Source organism: Onychostruthus taczanowskii, unplaced genomic scaffold (assembly GCF_017590055.1).
Source record: "Onychostruthus taczanowskii isolate IOZ18803 unplaced genomic scaffold, ASM1759005v1 scaffold131, whole genome shotgun sequence".
Classification (NCBI taxonomy): domain Eukaryota; kingdom Metazoa; phylum Chordata; class Aves; order Passeriformes; family Passeridae; genus Onychostruthus; species Onychostruthus taczanowskii.
In genome coordinates this window covers 765,112-785,811 of record NW_024498474.1, presented here as the reverse complement: position 1 = coordinate 785,811, position 20,700 = coordinate 765,112, and the positions used below count along the sequence as shown (strand labels likewise).

The following is a 20,700-nucleotide window of genomic DNA, read 5'->3' as shown; positions in this document are numbered from 1 at the left end:
GACAAGAAACATGTTGAAATGGAAGGAAGTGGAGGACAATGCATTGATAGAGGATTTTAAGAAAAGAAAAACATGATTTATTGTGCAATCAGGAACGCTGGCTGGAATTGCTTTAGGTGCCTTAGCCTTTGGTATCCCACAGTCCACATTATAGATGTGGATAGCTAAACCAAGCAGCATTTCCCCATGTCTGCTTCTTAGAGTTTTACTCAGAATCCAGCTGTGCATTTTAGGTGTCTGGGCTCCAGTGTGAGAATGTCCACAGGGAAATCCCTCCAGTTTCACTGCTGTACTGGTAGTGGCCACTTGGAACTGAGGCTTTTTATGTAGGCTTGTTTTCCATACTCACTTCAACCTTCCCACATGCGAGGAATATGCATATATATGTATATGTTCATGTGTTTGCTTTAGAAATCTGTTTCATTTTTCCTGTATTTCATTTAACTCATTCTTTTTTTCCCCCTTTCTGTTCCTTTTTGATGTTAAACCATCTATTCTATTGCAGATGCTCTTCTCCATGTCTTGATCTTGACAACAGCAGGTGAACTTCTGCATAATTTCTTTCTTTCTTACATTGCACTTCTCACCCACCCTATTTATCCTCCCCTCTTACCTCACTTCAGGATGCTTTAGTGTTTTGATAGTGCCCGTTAGCCAAGAGAAAAAAATCAATCTAACCAGCAGACATAGTTATATATGGCATGACTCCTCTTATACAGTAAGTGTCCACTTTCTCCATCTGCTTCGGCATCTATAACAAAACCATTCTGGAACTGTTAATAAGCCCACTGCAAAAAGTCTTAACAAAGCTCCTTATACCATTCTAGCTTGTTTTAACCATTGATGTGTTTAACCATACCTTTTCTTTGGTGGTGGCATGGTTTAATATTCATATTTAAAGAAGCAGTCCCTCCCCAGATAATTCAACACAAACCACTGTAATTATTAAATTATTATATTAGTAAGTGGGCCTTTTATCTAACTTGTCTGTATAAAGAATATTGCAGAGCCACTCTCTAAACCACATTTCCAAATTGTACCACTATTTTTGAACTAGTAGAGTAACAGCCCACCTTGGGTATATCTTATTTTTTATGCCACAAATATTTGTGTGTGGTGGTTAGTCAGTGCTTGAACCACTGGCACATTACATTCTGCACAGAACACCTGAAGCTGAACCATCCCAAAGGAGATTATCCTCCCTTGTCAAAATAAGTGCTAATTGGCACAGTACCTGTTCACCTCCTTCAGCCTAACCCTAGAAAGGTGAAAATTGCATTAAATATTAAGCTGTGCAAAATTATAAAGTGGCTAATTAAATGCCCAAACTGCAGGTCCATTTTCTTAGGTCATGTCACTGAGTTTCTCAGCAGCTGACTAATGCAGTGAAGAGAATGTCAGAAGTTAATATGGTAGAGGTTTCCTATGTTAGGATCATGTTTTTTGTCCTCCTGGAACGTGAATTTTGCCTTGTTTCTGGATGGCACAGTTACAGCCTGCTGGAAAGCACTCGGAGGTAGTTGAATGACTTTGCTGTTGACTTCAGTGGGAGCTGGATCAAGGCCTTTTTTCTGAGTTTCAGCCTCTCTCCGGTTTCCTTCTCCCGCTGAACACTTTCCAATGGCTGAAGCACCCTGATTGTTTGTTTCTGCTTCTTCACACTGCGACTAACACTGAATGCTGCTATCTCCTTGTTTCCCAGTTTCTTTTCTAAATTGACATAATGTGTGCTGAGAAGTTTTTGACTGTGTCTACACCGGGTGTGCTCTGGTTGGAGCTTTGTTCCCTGCTAGCTGCCGAGCGCATGCGTGCCTGCCCAGCTGCTTGGGAAGAGCAACCGCACCCGAGCCCAACGTATGGAAGTGGTGGTGGAGACTTTGTCTAGCTTGGTTCTGTGTGTTCCAAGAGCTGTTGCCTGTCCTAGAAAGCCCCCTCACCTGCTGGGTTTGCATGGCTCTCCCGATGACTCTGCAGAATGAGTGCCCCCACGCTTGAAACTCTGCCTCTGCAAAGCTCTGGAGCAACAGGGACTCCTCACAAAGCACACAGGCGGCTTCCTTCACTCCCTCCAGCACTGACACTCCAGTTTCCAGTGTCTTTGTTCATCCTGCTGTTATCTTTCACATGAGGATAGATACAGAATAAACCCAAGTTAATTCTATATGAATAAAATCAGCAAAGGGAATAACTCACACTCACTTCTAAAATACAAATATTTCATGAAAATACACCCCAACTTTTTGCCCCTTCTGTCCACTGTGTATATTTTGTCTGTGTTTTGATCAAGTACAAACCCTGAGACCTGCTTGCTCTGCTTTCTGTAGAAGGTGTAGAAGCAGCCTGAAGGATGTAGGGCCCTTTTGTGTGTGTACTCAACCCCAAGGCCACGACAGCCAGTGTTATTCGATATATCTCTAATATGGCAAGCATGTAGTTCTTAATTGCTCTAAAGCTGGAGAGGATGAAATGGCCTCTCTAATTCATAGCTAAGATTGCTAAATTGAGAAAGAATGGATGGTGCTTGAACTGACTGCTGTGTGTTTAACGAAGCGCGTATAGACTCCCCCGCAGTCTGGAACTGATTCCTATAAGAGAACTGCTTTTGTACTTCATTTTCTCTTTAGAAAAATAATTTTGATTTTCACTTCCCTTTAAATGAGAGAAGGCAATGATGTCCCCAGACCTGATTTGTTTCCCCAATCTGGCTTTTATATCGTACTGTCACCTTGTCAGAGCTCAGGACATCTCAGTATTGATCCAATTTTCAAGACTGCCAGGGTCACATATTTGTGTCATGCTTAATTTCTAACAGAACCTTTAAAAATGAAACTTACTCAAAGGCTGTCTTAATACTGAGAAAGATGCAGCTTTAACCTGCAGTCTGCTTTGACTTTGAGTCATCACTTAATTGAATTTTAAGTTAAAGTTCATTTAATCCCTTTTATTATCTGGGTTTTTCTTTCTTTTTTCCGTCCTCTTGAACTCTTTTCTGCCATCTGTGTTTCTCTTTAATGATCCCTCTCCCCTTTATTCTGTGTACATATAGTGACAGTGCTGATAGTGCTGTAGTAGTGCTCTGTGCAGCTGGAACATGGAGCAAGGTCTGAGTTTGCTGCTTAGCTTTAGGGAGTGTATGGAATGTTCAGGTTATTCATGTGCTAGTGTTATGCACTGGTTTCTTTTTGACCATGGGAATTTAGCATGATAAGGTATCACTTCCCAGAGTGATGGCTTCATCTGCCATTTATCCCTGCCAGTGTTTTTATGTTGAGTGCGATCTCTTCCTCTCAGTCATGTCACTTAACAACACTTGGTAACAGAAGTGGAAGAGGGAAAATAATATCTGTGTGCGTGGGCAACAAAATAATTAGTTTGAATTTTACATTTACTCTATGTTAGTCATACAAATCTTCTGCTTTCCTAAATGCACACTTCAGAAAGCATGTTTTATGTCATGCGTTGGTTTTGTATGAATTATTTGTATATTGATAGACACACTCCTTCAAAAGGGAAAAGCTTTTCCGGTCCTGGAACAGCAGTGGCCCCATCCAGATGCCCTATTATGTGGCAAATAATTGTGATTCAGAAAAGGCTTTCTTGTGAATTATTTGCTTCAGTCTCTTGCATAGCCAAAATTAAGTGAAATGCACATATTAAAAAAAAAAAAGGATGAAAAAAATTTGGATTAAATAAGTGGATGAAAAAATAAACGCAGTAAAAAAGATGGGAAAGAAGCAGAGTGAAATAGTGGAAAAGGATGTATTTTTACACTCTGTGTTTACAAACCCTGTGTCAGTGTTCTGTCCTTCCAGGATTATGGTACAGACCTAAAGCTCAGAATTTTCCCCTTCAGTTTCTTTCCTTTGCACTTATATTCATGCTAGTTCTCCAAAATCTCCTTTCCAGCAATTCCATAGTAATCTATAGCTGGGCTTGGGAACTGGCTCCTCAGCACTAACTATCCACATAGTTAATGTGATAATTGGCACCAATCTTTCTGTGCTGTCTGAATAACAACCTTAGATCTTCTTTATGATAGAAACAGCTGTTTTCACTGACAATAATAATAATAATATCCTACTGGTTTTATCCTAGCATGCTATCTTTGTTATCTTTGTGTCCACCTCCCAGTGAGACTTACCTCTGCCTGTTTTTCCACTCCTTGGGGCTGTGGTTGTTCCAGTGAGAGAGGGCTGAAGTGAGATAGACTTTGTGACAGATTTACTGACCCACCAGGCATATTCAGAAAACTCAAACTGAAAGAAGGAGGTGCAACCATGCTAAAAAAAGAGCCCACAAGGGTCAGTCAGAAGGCAGATGACTTGGTTTGGATCCTCACCTTTGGTGTGTCTGTGTTCTAGCAGTGAGCAGTGGGTTTGGCATTGCTGAGGCAAGTAGGGAGATAAGCTAAGGAGAACCTGGGACAGCAGGTGACCCAGCACTAATATTTTAGTGATGGACAGCAAAAAAAGGTGATCCTCGTGTTATAGAATGCAATCCTGAGTATTATGTCAATAATGAAAATAACTGAATCCTAAATATTTTGTTTATGACAGCTTGAGAAATTCAAGATGAGAAATGTGAATGCTGCTTTCATTCAGTCAGAGCTCTCATTAGCTTTTGGGAGTTGTGGGGGAATGTTTGTGTTGCTCTTAGCAGTAGCTTTAAAATGAGAACCTCTTCTTCCAGCAGTGCCATTGGGTGCCTCAGACACCCCCATTGTACTGGAGACTTGGACACGTTCTCTGAAACATCACACGGAACCGTTTTGATAACACCACTTCATGTACTTCAGGGGCAATTGCAGCAGCAAGCCAAGAGCATTAGCAACAATTGAGCATTTAGTGTCTCTTAAGCTCTTCTTTCATCTGTGCTCTAATGTGTACAAAGAATGTATTTTGTGAAGGAAGCTCCCATTTTTCTCAACAAATCCCCAGACAATGGAAGCTGTAAAATGTTTTCATTTTCTTTTTTTCCCCCTTGTTAAAACCACAGAAACACCAACCTCTAAGGAATGAGCTAATGGTTGTACTACCCAGAGTTTTACCCTAAGCAAAGCCTAGAGGTATCTGAATGGCAGTAGACTAGGAGCCTGCATGTGTGAGACAGACTGGCATCCGTGGTGCATGGTGTGCTTCCGACTGGCGCTTGTGGCTCCTTCCCATCGTCCATCTCTGACCTGCACGGTGTGTCGAGTGTTGTGTTTTTACAGCATGTGGAATTCTTGTAGCTGTGTGGACAATGAATGGATGCAATGTTTGTTGCACAGAACGGTCAAGGGGGCAGTGGAAAAATCCCTGTATTTGTTACTCCTGTTATAAGGGCTTTTCTCTATTGCAGGTCCTTCAGTAGCATTTCTGCGACTCCCCATTGTGCTGGTTCTATATTAGTGGCTAGAAGTAGGCCTGACACCGTTCTGTCTCATCTACTCTTATTTTCACTTTCAGCAACCTGGCATTACCATCCCACATCAGGCATGATCCTGTAATCAAACAGTAAAAAAAAAAAAGAAAGAAAAATTGGAAGTAGTTCTATACCTTTCCCAAGAATGTCCCCAGTTTGTCAAAATTGATCTGTTGGTATATGTGGAACTACAAAAAATTCAGCACAAGAGAAGTTCCAAACAAAATGAAATGTTTTTCTCCCTTTTAAAGAAAAAAGAATCAATTATTTACCTCGTGCTAGAAGTAAGCTCCCTGTAGATGGCTTTCTGCATCAATAAGTTTTCCCATTGTATGTGCAAGGTATCCCTTGCTGTGCAAGGTAACAGAAAACACAAAATCCATAAATAAACCTTTTATATAGTGACTCTAGCTCTTCTCATCTGACCAAACCACAAATTTGCCTTCAAACCATGACAACATGCTGGAGTTTTTAATATAAATAGGTGATAATCCCACTGATGGAGCATGAATTGTATTCATGCATTCCAGAATGAAATTTGATTATTTTTTTAATATCCAGACCCATTTTTCTAAGAAATTATAGTTTATAAAATTTTTTAACTGAAAAATTATATTGAGAATCTAACAAAAAAAGAAAAACCAAAAACCAACACCTAAAAAACCTGAGCCATTCCATCAGAATTGGCTTTATATTTATGAATCATAAATAATTTTTTTCAATAAGATGTATTTGCTTGTGAAGTACTTAAAGAGTGCCAGCTTTAAATACAGCTTCTTGCAGGTACAGAGTAGTGATATTTGCACTTTGCAGCAGGTACACGTGTTCACATTTATTAGTGTCTGCTGGTATTTTACCAACAGCAGCCCTGTGACATGAGACTTTCTGTGAAGAACTATTGGGTAGCAGTTGCCAGTTTAATTAATAATGAACTCAGCATGATTTGGTGCTTCACGTGGGAGAAAGGCTTTTTCTCATTGTACCTCTTGAGCAAGAGCTCCGTTTACATACGTCGTTTGTACGTATGTGGAACGTAACCGAGGGAGCTGGTGGCGTGCTCTGGATCTCACTGTCTGCCCTGATTTTGCAGCTTCCTGGTGAGTTTCATGGTGGACGCTCGCGGCGGCGCCATGCGGGGCTGCCGGCACAACGGGCTGCGCATCATCATCCCCCCGCGCAAGTGCACGGCGCCGACGCGCGTGACGTGCCGCCTGGTGAAGCGCCACAGGCTGGCCACCATGCCGCCCATGGTGGAGGGAGAAGGGCTGGCCAGCCGCCTCATCGAAGTGGGACCCTCTGGGGCTCAGTTCCTTGGGTAAGGGGGGCCGCGCGGCCCGAAGGGAAACCTTCAGCCTGTTCCTGTGTTTGCACTGAAATGGTTCCTTTGGCAAACTTGAACTGGGAAGGATTTCTGTAGCGTGCGGTGGCAAGCAGTGCAGCTGTCGGGGAACGAGTCGCGAAGCTTTCACACTTTTTGTTCAACACGGGTGTTTCAAACATCAGCGCTGTGGTTAATGTGCTTCCTTGGGTATAATTGTTGCTCGGTGTTGTGATATTAGAGTGGGAAATGACTTGTGCAGCCAGAAAAGGCAGCTCATGCTATATTAAAAAATTAATAGCACTGCGCTGATCTAACCCCCAAATGTGAAGCCTGCTACCTACACAACACAAGGTACAGAAGCTTCTTTTAGAGTCTTGGGTTGTGGTATCGCATATTTGGTCTATCTGGGAAGCACAGTGCTGTTGATTTTTCTGGGGTTGAAATTGCTAAATTAAACAGTAGGACAACTCTGGATTTTCTTGGCCATTTCTTTCTTCCTGTCCTGCAAAGCCCATAGAAAGATCAGATTTGTGTCTGCTGCTGAGCTCATTTTAGCAATATTCAGCTGAAAGCAGCAGTTATCTGCACTTTTGAAAATTAGTTTTACCAGCTATTCTCCGTATCAACTGTGACATCCCAAAGTGGATGATTGAAGGAACCCCTTCCAATGCAGTAAGAAACTTCATTCAGAAACTGTAAAAAAGTGGCTGGAAACACCAATAGTTTAAATCCATTTGGAAACAACTCAGTTGCTTTAAAATCCATTTATAACAGGCAGTCATCAGAGTCACCATCTTTGTTAGTGCTACCACTTATTCTTTTCACATCTTGGTCATTTCTGAAAAGAAGGAGAAAGAAATGTAAAGAGCGGAAGAAATACTGTGCTGTCACATTCAGTCTTCCCATTATCTTTGTCACAAAATGGATTTGAAGTATGTCTCCCATTCTTTTTTAATGGTTTTCCTATCTGATGAGAGTGGCTCCCCTGCAAGACAGGCATATAGTGTAGTTTATTCATTCTCAGACCTTTGTGCCCTTCCTGGAAGAGTTTTCCAAGGCGTTGTGCTGGCAGTGAGATCAGGAAATCACTGTACTGTTTGCAGGGGTGCATTCTAAGGTCCAGATCCTGCTCCCTTGAGTACATGGCCAAAACCCCCAAGAAAGAAAAGATCCTAAATTAACAAATCTGATTTTCTGATTTGGGTCACCAAATTGTCGTGGCTAGGACGGAACCTTATTCAGTGTACAGCCTAATTCCACTCTGTGGACCAGACAGTGGCACTGGCATTCTGGCACAAAAAATACATAAAGTTTATTTATGTTCTTTCTTTCACTGCTGCTTTGGATGTACTCAGTAAACTTCATCTGCCTACGGCTCCTCCCCCACTTAATGAGGGAGAAAGCTTGGTCAGCCGAATCCTTCAGCTGGGGCCTCCTGGGACCAAATTCCTTGGGTAGGAGAGACTTGAAACAAATTGATGGATGCTGACCTCCCCATTCTTCTCCTCCTTCTGCAATATGATTTTTTTATGTCATTATGCCCATGATATTGTCCCTTTCTATCATTTGAAACTTTGTACACTTAACCCTTAGTGGACCATTTTTCAACCTTTGTGGTTTGTGGTTTTGTTTTGGTGGTATGTTTGTATCTTTTTCTTCAAGTACTGTGGCCTTCATTTTTGTTTTGGCATGAAATCTTCCTAGTTCTGTGCTTGATGTCTGTAGCAAAGCAACCTGGATTGGGACCACAAAAAAAAAAAAAAAAAAAAAAAAAAAAAAAAAGAATCTACTGTAAATTTTAAACTCTTTTTTTGTATCAAGGACTGATCAGTCAGTAAGTTGTATGTTGGATACTACTAGTGTGATAGAGCACATGGCATTTACTTCATACCTGGTAACCTGTGTGAGTCCTCTAATTAGAGAAGTGTATCTACTAATATCTTTATATCTTCTCTCTTATTTCTAAGAGTATGTATGTATATGTATATCTCAATACAGATATATTATATGTACACATATGTGTTGTATATGTGTGTGTATATATATATGAGTGCATATGCTGGTGCTGATGTTGACTTTCAAGGCAACAAGGCAAATTCTTCTCTCTTATACTGCAGTAGTAACCCAATCAATCCCCTCAGACTTCCTGTATCTCTCCCAGGGTGTAAATCAGGAATAAATTCATTGGAATATATAGAATTACAAAGTGAAATTGGCACAGGACACAATTGCCTCCGGATTGCAATGAAATTATTCTGATTTGCACTAGTATAAGTGAGATCAGAATTTGTCCCACTATTCCTATACCTTACAGTAGATTCTCTTTGAAATGAAGTTGCACAGGTTAACCCAGACAGTAGTGAGAAATAAAATGAGCATGAGTTTTTGATGGATTTGCAAAAACAATCACCAAATTTCCAGATAAGCACTATTACCTTACCAAATCTCATTCACACTGTGGAAAGAGGTGAATGCACTTTTTCATCTGTCCTTCAGCACTTATTGGGTCCCTGTAACAATCTAGTCTGTGTTAGTGACCTCCTAGTTTAGGATTATGCCAAACTATTCCAGCCAAATAGGTAGAATTCCAGGTCACTTTGTAGCAGACTGAATAGAGTTGCTGTTAATCCTGTTTCTTCCTCTCTCCCGTGTGCCTTTAATGCGCTGTGTTGCTGTGCCAGGCCCGTGATTGTGGAGATTCCCCATTTTGCTGCCCTGCGTGGCAAGGAGAGAGAGCTGGTGATCCTGCGCAGCGAGAACGGGGACAGCTGGAAGGAGCATTTCTGTGAATACACTGAGGATGAACTGAACGAAATCCTGAATGGGATGGATGAAGGTATCCAGTGGCACTCGGTTTCTTACCCTGCTCCCGTGTTCCTTCTGTACCCTGGCTGTAGCAGCTTTTACCATGGTGTTCACCTCCTTTGCATGGGCTGCTGAAGCAGCGGGGCAGGATGTCTCCCTTCATGAAGCTGACAATAGACTCCAGACTTGTGTTTTCTCCTGTTCCCTCTCGTAGTGTTAAACAAAAAGCTTCCATAGCAAACAGCTCTCCAAAACAAGTCAATTATCATACTGATCCTTTCGGAGCAGCTCCATGTGTGGGAGGAAATGTCAGTCATGGGTACTCTTGCTTTCTGAGAGAACAGAATGGCCTCGGGCTGTCTAGGAGCTGCAAAAGTTGTTATTCATTTGTTGGGTTTTTTTTCAAAAAACCTCACAAATCCCAAAGTAAACAAGACAACTCACAGCATTAAAAGTGAACTCATATTTTGATGGTGTTTTGAAGTCTTGTTTCATTGATGCTAGTTCAGGACATTGTAAATCAGTGAGAGACAAGGGGCTGGAACCAATCCCTTTGCTTGTTTGGCTGCTGATTTTGAGGTGTTGCCAGTGCCTTCAGTTCATGGCGTAATCTGTCTGCCTGTTCTTTCTGGATTGCTCTGGTTTAGCTGAACACAGGGGTGTGTTTCCTTTTCCCGTTATTTCTAGACAGAACACTTTGTGTAAGTTGCACAAAATGTGAAAAGCTTGAGAGCGTTTTGAAGGTGGCTATACTGTTTCTATGAAACTCCATCCCCTCTTCTGCCCTCAGTGCTTGACACTCCAGAGGAGCTCGAGAAGAAGCGCATCTGCCGCATCATCACCCGGGATTTCCCTCAGTACTTCGCGGTGGTGTCCCGGATCAAGCAGGACAGCAACCTCATCGGGCCCGAGGGAGGGGTGCTGAGCAGCACCGTGGTCCCACAGGTGCAGGCAGTCTTCCCAGAAGGAGCGCTCACCAAGCGAATTCGCGTTGGCCTCCAGGTACGGTGAAGCATTCACAGAGTTTTGGTTTTATTTTTGGTGACAAATCACCTTTTTTGAATGGGCAACCAGCATATCCAACTTGTCGTGTTGTATGTTCTCTGCAACACTTCTAGTAAATGTAATAAAAGAAAAAAATCCATACAAAAGTCAAAGCAAGTGGTAAAGCATTGGGTTTTCCAGTCAGTTCAGAGTGTTGTCTATTAACTGTCTGTATAACTTTGGGAAGAAATTTTGGTGATGATGCTGCTATTAGTGTAGGTCATAGAATTTCCTAAATACTTCTTATGAAAGGCATCAGAGAAGTACAAAGTGCTGTATATAATTAAACATGCTAAACTATTATTAAATGTACAGATTTTCAGTGTGAATGGACCAACATAACAATTCATTTCCCACAGAGAGGGAAGTCTTTCCTCTGTCTCCATCCTATCCTGCTGCTGCATGCATCCATCATTTACATTGTCCAGGAAATTGTGGTTGTTTAAATCTCCTGGCACTAGCTGAATAGCACTGTAAAGCAGCCCAAGTTTGTTCTCAGGGGAAAAAAGTAACCAGGTTATCATTTGGTACTGGTTAAGTGAATTTAAATTAATGCTGTAAAAATCTGATAAGCAACAAGAAAGGAGATAGGAAGAAGAGGCAGGCATGGGAAAGTTAAAAAAGTGATGTCTCCCCTTCTCGCTGACAATCAATTCTTCTATCTGCAGATTTTCATGGGAAATTGTGCTATTTGAAAAGTTAAGGGGTTTGTGGGCAATACACAGATCCAGCTCTTTACACATCATTAAACTGTTTTCAAGTAACTGCTCTGTTATTTCCCGTTGCTGTGGAAAGGCTCAACCTATGCACACTGAACTCACAAAGAAGATTTTGGGCAACAAGGCTACCTTCAGTCCCATAGTCACTCTGGAGCCCAGGAGAAGGAAATTCCACAAGCCCATCACGATGACGATTCCCGTGCCCAAGGCCTCCAGCGACGGGCTCATGAACGGCTACGGAGGCGACACGCCCACTCTAAGGTTACTATGCAGCATAACAGGTAGGATGCCAGTCCTGGAGCTCTCCTTGTGCTTCCTGAAACTGTCAGTCCCTGTGGCTGGAAAGGCTGAACTGATTACACCCAGGGAAAGCTGGATGGGAACCTGACTGGGCTAGAAGCTGTGAAAATAAGCTGCTTTCCAAACAATTCCTTTATACCAGAAACAACAGTTGTTGTTTGCACTAACAAGAGATGTGTAATATAATCACAGGCTTGGGGTTTGGTGGTTTTTTTGCCTTTTCCTTACAGTTTGTTTCCTGAGAACCAACATACCTCTGCCTGGCAGAGTAAGCGTTCCACACACTTACTGTTGCAGTATAATTAGGAATAAATACTGGAGTTAAACCCTTGACTCGCCATGGCTCCAAAGTGATTAGCATCTCCTTCAGTCTCCCTTAAGACAGAAATGAGCTGCAAGTGTTTAATTTAATTAATTCATTTAATCCTGTGCTACATCACTTAAGAAGCATTTGGGTACTTGGTATTTTCAGGATAAGCCCATCCAGTCCTACTAGCATCAGTGGAATACCGTAGACCCGAGGAGAAATTATACCTGGGTTTATTACTTGTTTCATAGCAACTAAAAACTGTAAATAATTCCTTAGAAGTAAAAAAGTTGCAGACTTACTGGTTTTGATTTTATTTTTAAACCTCTATCATTTCAGGAGGAACCACCCCTGCCCAATGGGAAGACATCACTGGGACAACACCACTGACATTTGTTAATGAATGTGTTTCCTTCACGACAAATGTGTCTGCCAGGTACCTACACAGCCAAACTGCACTTTTACAGGAATACTATCAAACACATGCCTTTGTTCCACAAATATTTCTGTTAAATGATTTTAGTTTGGAGAGTAGAATGAACAGAGATATTGATTATTATTCAAATTTCCATGGAAACAGAAATCCTTTATTTGGGTACCTCACTATACATCTTGTAAGAGGTATTACTTATGGAATATCCCAAACTGAGAAGTCAGGCAGAAACCGACTCCAGGTGTGCCAAACTGGGGTCTAGAAGCATCTCTTCCATACACCTGTTCTTGTGAGGAGATTTAACTGCTCTCTTACTGAAAACAGATTTTCATTTAAAAAAAAAGAGTAGTATATATGAATTCATGTATGGATTTTAATTTGTGTCCATGATGCATATCACAGAAATGCCCAAAAATCTCCTCCTCTGTAACAGGAGATGCAATCTGTGACCTGGAAAGTATTTCATCTAGGCTCTGTACTTCAGCAAACAGTTTAAAAAATCATGGATAACTTGCCCATGAAATTCAGCACAAACATTCAGTATCTGGGGCAGTTATTGCTGTTAATTCGGTTTGTTATTTATTGAAAGAGTATCCAGTGTTGAAATGAGATCAGCTCTTGCAGTCCAACGTCCAGATTAACATGAGGTGACATAAAGTGTGAGATTTTTATCCTTTCTCAGTTCAGAACAGGCTGTTTTCCTGCTGCTGCTTTGCTGATGCACGTTTCAGTTTGGTGTAGCTGAAGATTGCACTGCAGCAGCAGTGGCCACGAGAGGGGGATCTGACAGTGCATTCAGCTCGGTGCTGCTGCAGAGGTCTGTGCAAAGGCAGCACTTAAAGGCTAATTTAGGAACCACCTTGGAAACAAGACACAGAGTTTGAGAGGAACAAATCCCAAAAACTGTCAAGTCCCCAGCAGCAGGGGACCACACGAGATAGCCAGAATGAGGGTGACACTTTATGGTCCTACAGTTCTTATTTGTAGTAACTCTTTCTTAATTCTGATGATGATGTGAAAATTGATTACTATTGCTAATGATCTGTGATACAGGCAGGGTCCCATGGAGAGATTTTAATGGGTTCTGCCTCTTCTTTTTAATCTAAATGAATGTTCCACTACCTACTTTGCCCCAAACAGGATTTGAAATGCTGGTACAGTTTAAAAAAGGGATTTTCCATCTAATTTCTGACTCTTTGCTAGTCACAGTAATTTTTAAATGTCTAGTTAAGCATTAATGATGGACAACAATTTTACCATTCATAAAACTAATTCTGTCCAAGATGAGCTTGGGAAAGAGATATATACTTGCCATATGAATTACACTGAAGACTTGGTGACAGTGTTTGTTTTCCATTTCCTGAGCTGTAGATTTTAAAAGACTTAATATCTGTTGGGGCTTTTTAGCCCCTGGTGGTTGACAGCAAATCACTGAGGCATCTGGTGGTTTCTCAGAGGATGTGGCCTCTCCAGTTGCAGTCCAGCACAGCATAGTTCTCCCACGCAGGAAAAGGAAAGGATCAGTGTGCAGAGCCTTTCTGTAGCACACATGCCTTCCCTCTTGCAGAAGTCAGCAGCCTGGGGCTTTGAGCAGCACGTTTGTTAAACATTCTTAAGATGAGCACAGCATGGAATTTGCTGTTCTTCAGCTGCAGATGAGTAAGTGCAGAGCAGCCACACTCCAAAGGTGTGCTTTGGGGTTATCATGTAGCCATGTAATCCACCCTGAGGAATAGCATCCCTATAGATCAGAGCAGCTTTTGAGCTGCCTCTGACCTCTCCTGACTTCCGCCTTCATCCGCCAGCTGGGAAACTTGAGCCTTCCACCCACACAGTGGATTTTGTTGGAAAGAAATGGCATCAGCTCCAGAGAAACTCAAGTGGTAGCTGGGAAAGAAGGCAGGACGTGTTATTCCTTGGAAAATGCTTGGTGACTAAATTCACATAGGAATAATTTCTGATTTTGCATGCAGATTTGCACAGTGGACAAAGTCATTTATGTTCACCTAAAGACCTCAGGTTTTGCTGTTGTATGTAAGGAATTGACTGCTCTTTCCTTTAAGTTGAGTGGGAGACAAAACCCAAAAGTGATAATGATTTTTCTGCTCCTCTGACTTATCTCCCATTGCTCTGGTTTCCAGGTAATGCTGCCAGGATGGCAAAACACAGAATTTCCTTTCTTAAATCCTTCTCTGCTGATGGCACAACTCTTCATTTTCTTTTACAGGTTTTGGTTGATAGACTGTCGTCAGACACAAGAATCTGTTACTTTTGCTTCCCAAGTGTACAGAGAAATTATCTGTGTCCCCTACATGGCCAAATTTGTGGTGTTTGCCAAATCTCATGATCCCATTGAAGCACGGTTAAGATGTTTCTGCATGACAGATGACAAGGTGGATAAAACTCTAGAACAACAAGAAAACTTTGCTGAAGTTGCCAGAAGCAGGGACGTAGAGGTAGTGTGCAAGACTTTAAGTTTTCTCTATTTTCTAGTGTCTGCTTTTAAACTAGTATTTTCCACCTTCCCTCTGCCACAAGAACTGAAAAATAATCTGTCTACAAGTACTGTCACGATGCAGTGTCAACAGCCATGATAAGATGGAAACTTGGACTGGTGTCAGGTGTAAGGAAAAAGTAGTGAGGAAACCCTATTCCCAGAGGGCAACTGAGAGCTCAGCCCACAGGGCTAGAGGGAGAGGGTCAGAGCCAAAATTGATGGCTAAATCCTGGCTTCCAGCAACCCCATAAATGCACATCACTAACCAGAAAGGCAGCTGGCAGGGGTCACAGTTTGTCAGCACGTTCACATACCAAGAAGTTCAAATAGCAGGTTTGATTAATATTCTGTTTTACAAAAATAAAATTACATTAAATCAGTTGCTGAGCAGGCAAAAGCTTTCCTATGTGGAATTCAGCAAACTGCCTGCTAAATGCAGTTTTTCTGGCTCTGTCAGCTTCCCTAGAAGGGATGACAAATTGAAGGTGCTTTAACTTACGTGGCACATTCTGCTTAGTTCTGTTTCTTTTCTGTGAGAATCCCACTTTAAAAGAATTGTCCTTGCTGTTCTTGAGGCTCTGACAGGCATCTCTTGTGCAGATCAGCAAGATAAAATAGGGGCTTATCAAACTGAATGACAAGGCTGAATTTTTGGAAAGTAAGGATGAGCCACAAATGGATTTGCAGTTTGAATGGAACATTTCCCAAACTGCTGATCTGATACTCAGACATGTGGAGGGGCCATAACAGCAGCAATCTGAAGATACAAGTGGTGCCATTATAGAGAGATTTCAGAGGGGTATTTATCTGAGGCCTGCCTTTCAAAAGCTCTCAGCCTCTACAGATCCAGCTGAAATAAACAGGAGGACTCAGTAGGCCCACACTGAGTTCTGATGGCTGAAGAGAATATTTCTTTGACTGTGGTGATGAGGTTAGCAAACTATGCTAAAATTGGAGTCAATCGAAAATCAAAATTAAAATCTAGATTTAAGAGTTTGCCCGGATTTATGACACTGAGCAATGTACTGCTGTATTTAAAGTACTGCACTATTTTTACTAAATTAGCAATTTAGTCTCTTTGGAATTTAATACTCTGAAATGTTTCCACGCATTTTAGGTCACTGTGCGTAACAAATCTTGTAAATGCTGGCAAGTCTTAACAATTCCAGAAACTGATTTGTACTGTTGCAGAGCTATCCTTAGGAAGCAATCCTAATCACCTCATAAGGATTAATTGATGTTTTGCTTTTTTTCCTTTGCAACAGGTGTTAGAAGGAAAACCCATCTACGTTGACTGCTTTGGCAATCTGGTGCCACTCACAAAGAGTGGGCAGCATCATATATTCAGTTTCTTTGCCTTCAAAGAAAATAGACTTCCTCTGTTTGTTAAGGTAATGTTGCTGGCTCCTTTTTTGATATTTCAAGTTATCACTTCACCATATTTTTTGTGAATGAAGGAAAGCCAAACTACTTAATTTATATAAATTCCCAACTGGAACCTAATTTTATTCCTGTACTATTCCATTTAAAAAACTTTTTTTTATGAGTAGGAAAATTTGTAAAATAAAAGCCAAAGTAAAACCCCTTCATTCCTCTCAAATTAAGTAACGTGTTAACCCACTGTGGTCAGAAGGGCTGCTGTCACCAAGCCACCACCACCACCTCTTCTAAGAGGGAGATTAGAGAGCACTGGAAACCTCTTCCACAAACTTTTCCTTCTACCTGGAAATTCCCACTACAAAGGAGGAAACTATTACCATTGTATAAATAACACTCTTAGAGAAATGATTTATGAATGGAAACTTCCAGTAAGTGGAGAAAATCAACCCACATGGTCATTGTGTTATATTTGCTGTGTGCTGCTAGACAAATTTGAAACTTTCTCCCTCCTTACAACAATATTTTATGAGCTTGTTTTAATTTACAACTTTAGCTGTGCCACTGCCTTCCTTTGGCTTTGCAGATTTTCCCCCCTGCTGAATTTTTCACCAACAACATTCAACATATATCAAATACAGAAATACATCCGTACGTACATTTACAAACAGCAGGGGGAAAAAGTGAAGACACATTATTTTTGCCAAGGTGGACTTTTCTCCCCATCTGGTCCCTCCTGCTGGATAGTTTTTGAGAGACACAAGTAGGTCACACAGCAGAGCAGCGGGTTAAATGTGTGTATTTTCACTGTGCCAGGTCCGAGATAGCACTCAAGAGCCCTGCGGACGATTATCGTTCATGAAGGAGCCAAAATCTACCAGAGGCCTCGTTCATCAAGCCATATGTAATTTAAACATCACTTTACCCATTTACACAAAGGTACTGTGAAATTATACCAGCTGTAGGCATCAGCATTATCATACAACAGGAAATGAGGAGGAGGGCCAAACAGGGTTAAAGATTTGTGGGCAGGGGTTTGAAAGAGGAAAAAATTCCATGCAAGGGCTTTTGGTGTCTCGAGTTTGGTGCTCCTAATGCCAGTGTTTGAAGACATCATCAGGTATTTCCTGAGGACTCAGAAGAGATGAGTTTGAGTGCCCTCAGAGAGTAAACTCTTGTTTCCTTAGAAAGTGTCAGTTTATGTTTATTCTCTGAAAACACAAAGGGTTTTTTTCTTTCCTGGTCAGATTAGAAGCTGCATGTCTTTTAGAGATGTGTTTGCCCAAAATGATCGTCATTTTCTTCTCAGGATTTTTAGAATATAGTAAATCTTTATTATAGCATTTTAGGATAATTTTAAAACAGAGCATCTCAACATATTTGTGACTCTCAATGGTAATAGTTCTTGAATATTTTAAGTGTTATATATGTTAATTTATGGGTGAAAAAGCATGTCTATGTTTAAAGTTTTGGTACAAATAAGAACATCTAACTATTCAGTTTGTATTTTGCTCGGTTCTGTAGCCTTTTGTGTTTTAATTGACAGTTCAGTTTTGCTGCTTTTTGTCATAAGAAATCAACTGCAGAAATGTGCTGCGTTTTCTTCTTTTCTGTTAAATGTTGTGGGAAGTCACTTTTTCCTACTCTTTCCTAAAAAAAATTTGCCTTTTGCCTGCTCTGTTTCCCCCTTCTCTTTTTGCATGGCACTTTGGGACCAAAAGGAATCAGATTCAGATCCAGAACCAGAAGAGGTAACGTTGCTAAATCAGCATGTTCTTGCCTACACATGTTGCTCAAACACAACTAACAGACACAACTCAGAACTGATCCTTAGCTCAGCAAAGAGGGCCTTGCACAGACTCACTTTGGGAATAGACAGAGTTGAACTTCCCCAGTCTTCTCCATTTATAACACCCAGTAGACTGGATGCTACAGTTTACTGAGCTGGATGACAGACATCCAGTACAGAATCAGTGTTAACCCAGAAGTAGCAAGTGAAAGGTTTAGAATTTTCATCTTTAGCACTAACTAAATTGTATCAGCTCCCTCTGGAGCTCCCAGCCCCGGTCTGGCACTCAGGGATGTTACTTAAGCTCTGGCCCCTACACGAATGAGTAACGTTAGAAAAGCGTCCTCACATTTTGATGATGTTCAGCTGTTGGAAACACTGAGAGAATAGCCAGCTCCCCAAAGATGATGGACATCTTTCCCATGCACTGCACAACAGATTCAGCAGGTCTGTGGCAAGGCTTGCAGTTTTCTGTTATCATTACAAAAATGTTTACCACTCCTATGGTGAATAGGACTTCTATTTTTGTGTAGGAAACTAAAGCACAAAAAGACAAGCTCATTGATTGCTATAAGCATTTTAAACTTTTATGTGTTAATAACATTAATCTGTATGCTGACATAAATCTGGACTGATCTGGAAGAACTGAAAGTGAGGGAGGCCGGGACATGCAGGTGCAGGGTAGGCAATGTAGGGCAATGTGTGCATCAGAGGAATTCAGGCTATTACGGATCTGTTACACACACTGCTGGCTGTGAGATGTAATTATGTGAGCCTAAAGGATTGCCAGGCATGTATGAACATGCACGTGTGGCCAGGGATTTCCTTCTGTTCAGCATCAGCTCATGGAAAGGATTCCTAACATCTTGACTGAGGCAGCATATTGCATTTATCTTTATAAAGAGTAGTTTGAACTATGTAAACCTTTTCAGCACTCACTAAAACCTTGGGGGCTTTACCATGCACGGTATCTTGTACCAGCAGTACTGCACAGCTGATTTGCATTCTTCACGGTTGTCCTACCCCTACCACAAATTTGTATAGGAAATTAAAGCTTTAATGCTACTTCTAAATGTGCATATTTTTCCATAGCCAAATTTAAACAACATGTGCTGGTGCGGGCAAATGCTAGCAGAACTGAAATAAACTTAAATTACAAAGCTACCTCAAAAATTTTCTTCTTGAAATTTCACGGCCTGAGATTGTGTTTTGTTCAATTCTTTTTTGACAAGGACTGTGTTTTCTTTTGAATAACAGTAAAATTGTATGCTTTTTATGATCTGTACCCAAATAACTGAAAAATCAAAAAGGGGGTCTGTGAGGGCCATCTCGGCTCCCATTTCAAGTATCAATAGCTATTAATGGCATCCAGCCCCGTGTCCTGCCTTGGGCAGTTCTGCCATCACTGGTGCACCTGCATTTCATCATCACTGAGCACAGAGGCAAAAATGCAGTTCGTGCTCTCAGAATGGATGTGCCCAAGGAATCACAAAGCATGAAACCTCCTGGTTGCCTTCCAGATGGACCATATGCCTTCACGTAACCATGCTGGACTGTTTTGCTTTAGACAAGAGGAAATAAATTAAGAGCCATGCAACCAAACACCTGGAAATGCAAAAGTTTAGGTCCTCTACACTTACTAAGAGCATTTAAAGAAAATACACTGCAACATTTTGCATCTACTGTTGACCATAACTATAGTGAAGTAACCATTTTCCTGGTATTAGAGACCCTAAATAAATTAAGCCATGCTTCTACTATTATTTTAAATGCATCCTTGGTTCCATTTAATGTGTCTCCATACAACTAGCATTTCACCTGTGGCTTCTGTACAGCAATTATATTTGAAGTTTTAAATCTCCTGCTTTTTTCCTCTTCCAGGTTGATATAACTTCAGAAAAAAGTAAGATTTTTTTTTTTCTTGAGAATGTTATAATGCAATTTGTATGAGAGATGTTAAGAGTAAAGATAAGCATGAAAGAGAGCTAAGTTTTAACTGCTATTGCTAATAACATCAATACTTTAAAAACTTAATAAAAACCAATTTAATATCTCAGCAGCTATCCAATTCAATTAACATGTAAATTAACAAGTAATACAGTTAAAAACCGTTCATCTAAGCCTTTACTTTCCTTTGACATCCCTAGTGAACCTGCTATTGCTATTTTGCTTGTATGAATGCTCATCCCTCCATTTTTTTGTTTTCTCCATTTGTTGACACAGCTTCTTGCCTCATATTTGAGACAGATGACAGTATCACTTTTAATGAAAACCTAATAATGAGCACTCCAATCTATTTGGTTAATCTCATGGAATACAACCATGCCAAAAAGTGATACTGTCCAAAGGAATCAGCCTGTTTAACCCTCCCTCCCTTGCCCCACCCTTTACTGTGGTGAAATATGGCTGGAAATCTGGCCTGGCAGCTTGGCACAGCACAAACACCCTCTGTACACGCACAATCAGGCTGTGACCATGACAGACCACGGGCGAGGGGCTCGCAAACGTCTCCCTTATGAGAGGGGCAAATCAAGTGAATCTGCACACACAGAGGTGTCTCTAATGAGAGCTGCTTCCAAATGCAGCCATTTCTTGGATCTGTCCAGGAAAAGCAGGACATCTGCCTTGTGTCCAGTTTGGAGTGTGATGCCTTGCCTCCTCTGCAGTTAAAATGCAATGTCTTCCTGCCGCTTCCTCACTGCCTG

General features: G+C 41.1%; 1 protein-coding gene across 25 annotated transcripts in view; it reads left to right on the top strand.

The window, feature by feature from the left end:
• Window positions 1-20,700, top strand: part of ANK2 (ankyrin 2) — a 190,793-nt gene that overhangs the window by 143,624 nt on the left and 26,469 nt on the right. For 15 of the 25 annotated variants that reach the window (XM_041396874.1, XM_041396867.1, XM_041396868.1 and 12 more), the window contains 10 exons: window positions 6,494-6,718; window positions 9,406-9,560; window positions 10,320-10,531; window positions 11,369-11,573; window positions 12,239-12,335; window positions 14,560-14,788; window positions 16,095-16,220; window positions 17,023-17,145; window positions 17,928-17,957; window positions 19,877-19,898. In XM_041396874.1, the coding sequence (XP_041252808.1) occupies window positions 6,494-6,718; window positions 9,406-9,560; window positions 10,320-10,531; window positions 11,369-11,573; window positions 12,239-12,335; window positions 14,560-14,788; window positions 16,095-16,220; window positions 17,023-17,145; window positions 17,928-17,957; window positions 19,877-19,898 (1,424 nt within the window). Of the gene's footprint in view, window positions 1-505; window positions 542-6,493; window positions 6,719-9,405; window positions 9,561-10,319; window positions 10,532-11,368; window positions 11,574-12,238; window positions 12,336-14,559; window positions 14,789-16,094; window positions 16,221-17,022; window positions 17,146-17,927; window positions 17,958-19,876; window positions 19,899-20,700 lie in introns of all 25 variants that reach the window. The other 10 variants (XM_041396871.1, XM_041396856.1, XM_041396857.1 and 7 more) reach the window with 1 other exon arrangement.